We start from the raw sequence: 10,569 nt of genomic DNA, 5'->3' as shown, positions 1-10,569 counted from the left end.
ATACAATAAATGAGAAAAGAGAGGAAAGTTGTATGTACATGAATCAACATCCATTGTACAAGCTCCAATGTAGAATGAGAGAGTACCCCATTTATTATCTCATATCCTATTGGACAAAGTGATACAACTCATAAGAGTTGTTGTATATTAAGATGTTGGTTGATGACATGACATATTTTACTAACAAACTCACATACAAACTATTAGAGATGCCCTTAGTGCCGGCTCGGCGGATTGCCCGATAGAGAAACCGTTGGCCTTTACTCAAAAAAAGAGAAGAAGCATGGGCCAGAAAGCCTAATCGGTGTGCCTTTCGCATTCTTCGACGTCCCCGGCGAAAACGACCGCCGCCGCGGCCGGGGGGAATCAGGCGAGCGGCGCATCGTGCGTCGATAGGTGGTCCTGGGAGCGCGCGGACGGCGAAGGACGCGCACGTCCCCTGAGACTGCTCCACTTCCCTGGCCCCGTCGTCCCGTCTAAGTCGCCGGCGGCGTGGAGGCAGCGATGCTGCGGACGGTGCTGCGCCGGGGAGGGGCGGCCATGAGGCAGGCCGCGCTGGCCGAGGGATCTACGGGGAATCTTCTACGGCTGAGCGTGGCGGAGCGGGAGCGCTCTCGGCGGCGTCGGCGCGACCCGGGGCGCGACGAGTTCTTCGTGCCGACGCCGGAGTCGCTTAAATGGCTCGACTCCGTGACCCTGCCCATGATCCTCACCGCCGCCGCCGTCGCCCTCTTCACCAAGCTCCTCATGATGGTATCCTCCACCCCCCACGCATACAAAATTCCCCTTCACTCCCTCCCTTAATTCCTGTTCGTTTATCCACTCCCAGAAAGATGTACTGTAGATAGTTAAACAAATGTAGATCTGGGTATTGCGACCAGAACATTCCATAGAAGGTTATAGTGCTACAAGATCACATCGTATAAGAACACCTAAGATTAAAATTTAATTATCTAGGACAGCGTCAAATGCCAACAAAAACAACTAAACTCAAGTTTGTAATGTGAATAATGAAATTAAAGACTGACTACAGAAGCAATGGAGATTATCTTTAACCATAAGGAGCCTAGTGGCAGTAAAACCCTTTTTGAAGTATCAATCCTGAAATTCAATACTACCTAATAACTCGACCTATGATTTTGAGAACATCGTCGGCAAGAAAACCATCTTGAGTAATAAACCAAAAGCATATGAGATATCAACGTAAATCAACGGTTACACTAAGCTCTCATCTACCACTCTACCCACTTGATAGTTCTAAGTTATAGCTTCTCCATCTGCTCTGTTCCTTCCACTGTCCCCAAATGATTGGCTTACAACTGCGTAATACAGCCCTGTCATGCATACACATGTGCTAATAATCAGATTATGTGCTTCTAAAGTTTATGTCATGTCAGTTCAGTAAATTGATCAGAAATTGTATGCTAAGGTTCAAGCTGTCGTACACATAAATTCTGAATGGGCGCATTCATAGCTAATAATTGCAGTCTTATGCATTCAACTAAAGTTTCTAACGCAGCACTTGGCACTGGAATGGAATGTTCCATTTACTTTTAGATAAAACTGAATGTACAGGTTAGCACTCAGCATTGGACTTGCCTTGCTCTGATAATTGATAATTATACAAGCATAATTATAGAGTGGCTGCAAGACATGTGAGCTTGTAGAAATGTAACCTCTCAGAAGGAGCAGAATTTTGGAGTGGTTTATTTATGCTAGTACTGTTAACAATGGATAAAATACATTTAGAGAAGAGACATTCCAAGATTTCTTAGTGGGTCAAATGATTATCTTTCCATGGAAGAGTAGTGCATAGAGCATCTCTAACTTTGTGCTATCCAGGTATAGTTGTTTTTCTTCGATGTTACAGTTCGACTTTGTCTCTCCCCTTTTAATGGCTTCATTCAAGAAATATTCAAACAAATTTATGTTAGTTATCTCATGAACTAATAGTCACCCAGAGTTTCATGATAAGATATGTGTGTCCTTGTCTTGTAATCATCAAGCCTGCTGTTTGCCAGATTATCTACCTACCCTATATTGTACATGTCAATTAAATAATTTAACTCAGCATTGTTTGCATGTGTTCAGAAGATCTTCTTTCTCTTCTGAATTTGGTATGTTCTGAACCTTTTCCATGTTTTCTGGGTAGGAACATGAAGCCACAGACCAAGAAAGGAGAGAACGCAAGATAAAGAATAGTCACCCTGAGCAAGGAACAGTAAGGATGCTTTCACGTGAAGAGTGGGATGAAATCCAAGAAGTCAGGCCAAGGACCCCTTTTGAATCAAAGTTAGCTCGTCCACATGCCTGCTTAAGAACTGGGGAAAAAGTGCGGCTGGTAAGTAGCTGACAGAACTTCGTTGTTATAATCTCATAGATGAATTTTCATACGCTAATTCGACGATAATTGATGGTATATTATATCACTTTGAAGTGAGTTTACTGGATCCACAGTCTTGCTTCCATGATGAAAACAGATGTATTGGTGATTCATAGTAGATACTACTGTTCCATGTTTCAACAACTTGCTCCTCTATATAACTATCAGGGTCACCTGTGCATTTATGGTGCTAGATTTGGTTTACCCTGTGTCCTCTTTAGTTATTTGGTTAAATTCTGCCAACCTCCTTGCAGAATTATTGTGCAAGGGTAAGGCTGTCTAGAAATTCCCTTCCCCAGGCCCCACCTTGTGTGGAAGCTTTGAGCATTTGGTACACCTTTTATATTCTGTATGATTTGAGTGACTGTGGTAGACATTTACTCTAGAGTATAATAGAACCTGTAGCCAAAATACATCTTGAGGAAACAAGCTTGCAGTTTTTGGTATATATATATTTTGATTAATCAGTGTAGTAATTCTGAAGGTATTAGTCACCCAAACATGCCTTTATTAGTTTAAAAGCAAGGTTTATATATATTGTATTGCTTTTCGATATATATGTGAGTGTGCGTGTGTAGGATCAATTTTGCCTTGTTCTCCCTTACGCGCATCTCTTTTCACATCTCAGTGTTGGTAAGGTAGGCAGCAAAGTCATCTCTTTTCGAATGTCTTGATTTTACCCACGTCCTTACCTAACCCAGTAGAGTTACAACCTGCATACATTTTGAAGGTTTGACCCGCCTTTCACTTCGGAGCTTGATGCTAAGACTTGTCTTGACATGTCTGCCTTGCAGGAGGATGCCAAGGATTGGGCTGTTGATGTGCTCACTGATGCTTTTACTAGAGCGGAAGAGAGTGCTAAGCGGAAATGATTCAGAAGAAAGGCACAGCAGCCAACACATCCAGTTTGAAGTTTTTCTTTGGAGGAAACACTTTGGGGGTTTTCTTGAATGCGCATTTCATGGTTTCTTTTGAAGTTTGAGTTGCCGACTCCTCATAAATGGTAACTTGCGCGGTGAACTATGGTAGCCGTGTAGAATAGATTTTCCTTGCTACTGTGTATATACATACTCCTACATACGGTTCCTTGCTATGCTCGTATCGTTTGTTTGAATGCAAACTACAGTAGTCGTGGATTATAAGTGAAGGGAGGGAGGGGCTGTATACTTTCAACAGTTACGTTTAGATCTCAGGCGTTCTTTCTTTTTCATTTCATATTTCATATTTATTTTCAACAGTGTTGTGTGCTCGCGTACTGCTAGTATTTGCTACTACTAGAAGTTATAATTTGTGTCGGTGGATGTGTACTTTGGGTCACCAAAAAGTTGACACAAATAAAGCTATCAAACAACCTTGCAATCACACACAACTGATGCTAGTATTTGTTTGCTATATTAGAAATTGTCCAAAGTAGACGCGTACTGCTAGAGACCCGCCTGAGCCAGCCAATAGTGCGGTGTGGTCGGATTTGTAAATTTGTAATAACAAAATGACAGAATATGCACAATATAGTAAATGAAATTTCTTTGTCTTCCCTACAATATGAAGAATGTGCATCTCAATAACTACTCCCTCCGTTCCAAAATAAGTGACTCAACTTTGTATTAACTTTTTTTTGAGGGAACAACTTTGTATTAACTTTACTATAAAGTTAGTACAAGGTTGAGTCACTTATTTTAGGATGGAGAGACTACATAATTGTAGCGTTAGTTTAATTGGCTAGCAGGACGGGACTATAGTCAAACATTGAGCTCGCAAGATCAAACCCCATTCAAGCCATTTTTAAAATACTAGCAAAATGGCCCATGCGTTACAAGGGTAGAAAATAATTTATAATCTCCAATAAAATTGATCACATTTTGCTGAATCACCGAGATACACTATCACTTTCAATTTCGTGAAATCATGAATATTTTTTTAAACTCGTGAACCTATTTGAAATTGTGCACACTTTTACAAAATTTTGACTATTCTCTAAAATCAAAAACATTTTTTAATTCATGAACATTTAGTACTATTTTCAAATATTTTTTAAAAAATGTGAGCATTTTTTAACAATTTTCTTGAATCGACGAACAATTCTAGAATGGATAAACATTGTTTTAAAAATTGGTTGAACAATTTTTTAAATTCACAAACATTACGGACATTTTTTGAAATGCATGATCATTTTTTGAATCAGCAAATATTTATGAATGTATAAACTATTTTGTAAGTCACAAACATTTTTAAAATTTGTAGGATATTTTTCCATTCATGAACATTTTTTAATTGGCAAAATTTTGCTCAATTTCATTAACATTTTTTAATACACAATCTTTTAAAAGATTGTGAACACTTTTTGATTTCCCCAACACTTGTTTTCACAATTTCGAACATTTTTTGAATAAGCAAACATTTTTTTTAAAATCAGGAACATTTTTTTAATCCACAAACATTTTATTTTAAAAATTATGATTTTTAATAATTTTGGAACTTTTTTGAAGTCCCAAATTATTTATATTAGAAAAAAAATAAAGTGGAAAAAGGAAAAAATATTAAAAAACGTAATTTTAAAAACAGGCCGCCGGGATATGGGCCGGCCTAAACGGGCGTGCTGCGTCTTCTCCTAGCACGCAGAGCGCAATATAGAATGTCCCTATTGCATGGGTCGGCCCGGGCGGGGGATTCCCCTATGTGAAATGTTTTTTTTATCACTTGTAGGTGACATTGGTGGGTAATATTTTGCAACTTGGAGCGGCAATTTCCGTGACATACCGCAAGAAGCAACAAACTCTTTATTATATTATATTAGGTATATTAGCAAGGAGCCCGTGCATTGCAACGGAACCACAATAAAATTAGCTTTGCCATGGCTCAAAGTTTGTTAAATATTTCTACAGGTAGAGTTGACGGCAGGGCATGGTGGAGGAGCAGCCGACGTGGAGGGCGTATGGAGGGGACGGGAGGATGTTGCAGTGGGTTCTAGAGGTCGAATTCCATCTTCAGGAACCTTTGCTGCCAGCGGCAAGAAGGCAAGGAGATGAACCAGAAAGGAAATGAGGCTCGGATGAGTAGTTCCATATTTTATACAGTGGCAGAGGTGGGTAAATATCTGCTACCTCCGGTGGCAAGGCCATGTCTCTATGCACACACAACTCAGCCGTTGGTTCCAGGTAGATCGAACAGCTCACGTTGTCCAGAGGTAGACACACCATCACCATCAACTGCGATTTTTATAGGAGTAAAGATAGATTATAATTTTTTAAATATTATAATTTTCTCACCCCATTGACAGGTGGGTCCTAGGCTGTGGTATACGCAATACGTACGCAACGATGTCGGCTAGGCCCGCTCTTGCAAGTTCCAAGACCATATACACCACATATTTTCATGTATAAGAAATGTAATGAATCACTTACTGGCTATAAGGACCATGTTAGACCTCGCCTCCAAGTATGAGGACCGTAGATGCAATTATGTCTCAGAATCGGGGCAAAGGTCGACACATATGGAGGCCGATACAAGTCGGCAGCCCAAAATCAGCGTGACTAAGAACTCAGTGAAGATCCGTCATGGAGCCGACATTTAGGATGATAATCAAACCAAAAGAATCTAGACAAGCATGTGAGATAAACAAATCATATGCAAAAATACAATCGACAACATTTTATATTATTTTATGCTTATAACAATACTGCTAATTAATACAGGTACAAAGCATACACATGTTGTAACTTTTTTACTGAACTCAACTTGAAAATCACAATTGACATGCCCTAAAAGTTTCTAGAAACATGTTTACATAATATACACTAGAAACCACTATCAAAGTATATTTTTAGTGTGTACGATTTAGGAATCTCTACCATGATATTGAATAATTAAAAAATATATAAACACATGCATAGATACACAAATATATCTGTATACACAATATAGTTTATGCAATATTAAAACAATTATTTAACAAGAAATTTTTTTTTGTTACACTATACAATTTACATTTTGCAAAATCAAAATTTCCAAATTATATACATTACAAATGTATACCAAAGAATACTATTATTACTATTTAGAACTTTGTTATGGGTTTAACTATGATGGCTAAGTAATAGAAACTTGTACTAATTAAAATTTTAATATGTTACAATTATATTAAAATAAATACAAAATTTTAGTATAAATTCCGTACCTCTTAAATAGTTTTAAAATATCAGGCTTAGAGATAGCATAGTGTCGTGAAGGACCATAGTGTCGTGTCTCCTCTGAAACATGTAATCACAAGCCTTCACCATACTTATCTTCACTTTACAAGTAAATTCATAGCACTTCAAACTGATGGTTTTTTCCCCTGAAGATAGAAACATCTAAAGAAAGAAATGTTTGTGGAAAGGGATACAAACCTGTGCTATTACATTCCTTTCCGGATGGCTGATATCTCAACAGTATGGAAAACTTTAATACCCACAAAATCAATCTTTCTGGCACCCTTATCTCACATTATCCATCGGCCCAAGAACTCAGGAAATGAAGGAATAGAAGCTGCTTAGCTATATAGCCTTATTCGAATAATTAAGCTCACTACATTGTTCTCCACCTCCTCACTTATAAGTGGAAGTGATTGGTACACTTCATTCTTCTCGAGTTTATCAAAGTAATCACGGTAGTCAAAAGTTGTTACAAGAGGTACCCCTTTGAGGATGAGATCTTTAATGTCTATTTGATCGGGATTTACACATGATGAACCCAAGATTAAGCGTGTTTGTGACCCCTTCCAATCTAAACAGGTAGCTGCAATACCACATCTCTCGAATATGTGAAGCACATCGCCTAGTTAAAACTCCTTTGTAATCCCAAGATGTTCCTCTGAAACTTTTATAAGTTTTGTCTTTTTAAAGTGGATATGTAAAGGCCCAAGATGTGCCTTTGATTTCTTGAACCCCATGTCCGCGCCACCTGAAATAACACTGAACTGGTTTCTCCAACTTGGTCACGTGGTTTCGGGACAGTTTCTTGTATTTATAGCGCAGATGGTTCACCACATCATCCTTTTCCCTGGTTTATAGGTAACAGGTCGAGGGTACTTCATGCTGACCCTAAATGAAAAAAAGTGAGTCAACAAAAATTTAGAAAATGTAAAAAATATATTTCAGATTATTTAGTTGCAGTGATAACTCTTACGCAAAAAAGTGCATTTCTCTCTTTGGATTAGTTCGCACCTATGGTTCTGACTAATTTACCAAACGTTTAATAGTCATTTTGGGCTCTCACAAGTTTATGATGAAAAATTACGCTTACAGTTACAGATGTGCTCACTAATGATGCATGTTAATTGTACTACGTCGGTGCATAAGTACATGACTTCTTGAAACAACAGTCATCGTTTTGTTACTTTGACTACTAAGTAGAAAAATATTCTTACAAGGAATAAAAAGTATAAAAATATTAAACTGATCATAAATGTATTGATAGTAACAGCAGATTTGTCATGAAATTAGTTTCACGATGTTTTAGCGAGAAGCTGTAGCCTTTCTAGCGTGCTTGCTGGCCGGCTGCAGCCACGTGGACAGGTGTGCTAGACTGCTGGTTGGCCAGCTGCAGCCGCGTGCGTGCATAGTCGGGCATGCTGGTGGGCCGGCTGCAGCTATGTGCATGCGTAGCCGCGCCGCCACAACCGTGCGGACGGGCTAGCGCAGCTGTGTGCCTGCCGCATTGCGCGGGTGCAGACGCGCCGTGGCTGCTCTGCCCCGAGGCGGACGCGAGCCCGTGCTAGAGCTCACGCGAGCCGGGAAAATATCCAGTGCTATGGCTCAATCTAACGGTGCTCCAAGATCTTATGGTGCACTGGATCTGAAATGAAGGGATAAGATCAACTCACTTATCTTTTTTACATACACCCCCTTGATACATTTACGTCTACCCCTCTTAAAGGCCTTGTAGTATCACATCAGATCTCCACGTTCTGTCCTAAAGCAGATTCTGTACTGAATTGAGCATCCTAGGGGGTAGGTTGCTCCTCCCAACATCCAGTGTCAATACAAAGGGGCAGATTAAGCAAACTTGCGCCAGATTATGAGGAGGACATTGCAACTTTGTTAGTATACGTATAGAATTTGTTTTCTGCAACAGAATTCTTTACTGGAATGTAGAGAATAGATTGAGTACAGACATGCTAATCCTTTTCCAGAATGAGTATTGCCATCTGTTTCCATTGCTCACTATCCTCAACGCATAACTTTAGCAAGGAAATGACAATACAATAGTCATGATCACTATCTGATGATAAGACAAGTACATGATATCCATTCATAGCATCAAAAGATCACTAGAAACAAAATCACTTAAACAAATAAAGGTGCACCACATGCTGACATCTTTGTCTTGGAATTCACAATTTCACAAGAGTACCACATGGTGACCACATACAACATACATACATACATACTAACATACATACTCCCTCCGTCCCATAATATAAAAATGTTTTTTTACACTAGTGTAGTGTCAAAAACGTTCTTATATTATGGGACAGAGGGAGTACATTCGCTAGACGGCGAAGAAGCACTAAAAAAAATACACTTCCGTGATGATACGTGTTTGTCACATTAGGTCGCGTTTTCTGTCATGCATGTACATCCATAACAAATTTATGACAGAATCAAGATAGTCATACCTGTGCTGTCGTAGAAGTGTTCCATGACATTGCTAAAATTATCATCACGGAAGTGTCCACTTCCATGACGATAAATCACGTGTCACAGAAGTGCTTTCGTTAAGGGTGACCGACACGTAGCATCCATCGTAACGGAACGCCGTTAAGCTATCGGGTCGGATTTTGGATCCGATAACCCATTAACAGCCATGACCAATGCCGATTTTCCACGTGTAAAATTCTCATTGGCTGATGGATCCACGCGTTAGCTCCGCGTTGGCACATGTGTCACTCATCCAACGGTCGAGATGGGCCTATGGTATGTTGACACGTGGACCGGCCCAAAAGTGGCCCACAAAGTTTAAATGGGCTGGCCCAACTGAAGGCCCATAAGATTTAGCACACCATAATGGGCCGGCCCAGCTAAAGGCCCACAAAATTTAGCGGACCATAATGGGCCGGCCCAGCTAAAGGCCCACACGATTTGCATACCATAATGGGCCGGCCCAGCTAAAGGCCCACAAGATTCTGCGGACCATAATGGGTCGGCCCAGCTAAAGGCCCAACATTCTCTGTCAAATCGGCCCGTCAACGGCCTGTCCTAAACTTGTCATCAACGCGGCCCATGGTCACTTCTGGCCCGTTAACAGTCCGCTAAGTAATTGGGCCGAATTACGGCCCGGTGTATTTCCGGCCTGTTAGAGGTCCGGCTTCATTTGGGCCCATTTACAAGCCATCAAAACTTTCGGCCCATAAACGACCGTGAAGGATTTGGGTCATATTCGGCCATGTCTGACATTCAGCCTGTTAGAGGCCCACTATAGCTTTGGGCCACTTTCCGCCTGTTGTCATTTTTGGCCTGTTAACGCCGGACGTAAACCATGGGCCATATGTGGCCCAACGTCATATCGGGCCCATTAACGACCCATATAAAAATGACGATAATCTAGCCCGACCGAAGTTCCGGCCTGTTAAAGGCCCGTGTATTAGGTCGACGCATTTACGGCCCGTCCGAATTTCGGCCTGTCAAAGATCCGCATCGTAAATGGGCCACCATTTCGGCCTACTAAGTCCAGTGGGTTATTTGGCACAATCAGGGCCCAATCTCACTTTCGGTCTATTAAAGGCCCATGTTTTTTATGGGCTCGAGATATTTATACCTGTAAACGGCCTATTTTTACTGAGGGCCCAAATTATGTTTAGGCCTGTTAAAGGTCCACTATGGGCACATGCCTACCAGAAAAATATGAAAGCTTATGCTGATTTAGGCCAAGAAATTTTTAGTGGGCTACATGCCAATTTCAGCCCGTAATCGTTTTTAGCCCAATTGGAATGGGCCTGACGAATGTTGGCATGTTGGGCTCCTACGAAGCTTTCGGCCGAATACATTACTAAGATAAACCTACACTATACAAAAATAGCATCGTAATTACTGCAGCCTGAGGCAGCATCATAAATGTTGTATCACAACAAAATAAATTCCAACCATACAACAAAAGGCCTGTTGGCATAAATTTTACAGTCCTTCCAGATAAAAGCACCATCAGATATA

The 10,569-nt window shown here is 40.5% G+C and overlaps 1 protein-coding gene across 1 annotated transcript; it reads left to right on the top strand.

Moving 5' to 3' along the window:
- The first annotated feature begins 248 nt into the window (after positions 1-248).
- On the top strand, positions 249-3,593 carry LOC125509665. Its single transcript, XM_048674681.1, has 3 exons — positions 249-753; positions 2,153-2,341; positions 3,178-3,593. Exons 1-3 carry the CDS (start codon positions 505-507, stop codon positions 3,253-3,255), a joined length of 516 nt encoding a protein of 171 aa, XP_048530638.1. The 5' UTR covers positions 249-504; the 3' UTR covers positions 3,256-3,593.
- Positions 3,594-10,569: the final 6,976 nt, after the last annotated feature.

Source organism: Triticum urartu, chromosome 5 (genome assembly GCF_003073215.2).
Source record: "Triticum urartu cultivar G1812 chromosome 5, Tu2.1, whole genome shotgun sequence".
Taxonomy (NCBI): domain Eukaryota; kingdom Viridiplantae; phylum Streptophyta; class Magnoliopsida; order Poales; family Poaceae; genus Triticum; species Triticum urartu.
The sequence above is the reverse complement of the archived record's forward strand: the minus strand, read 5'-3'. Positions and strand labels throughout refer to the sequence as shown.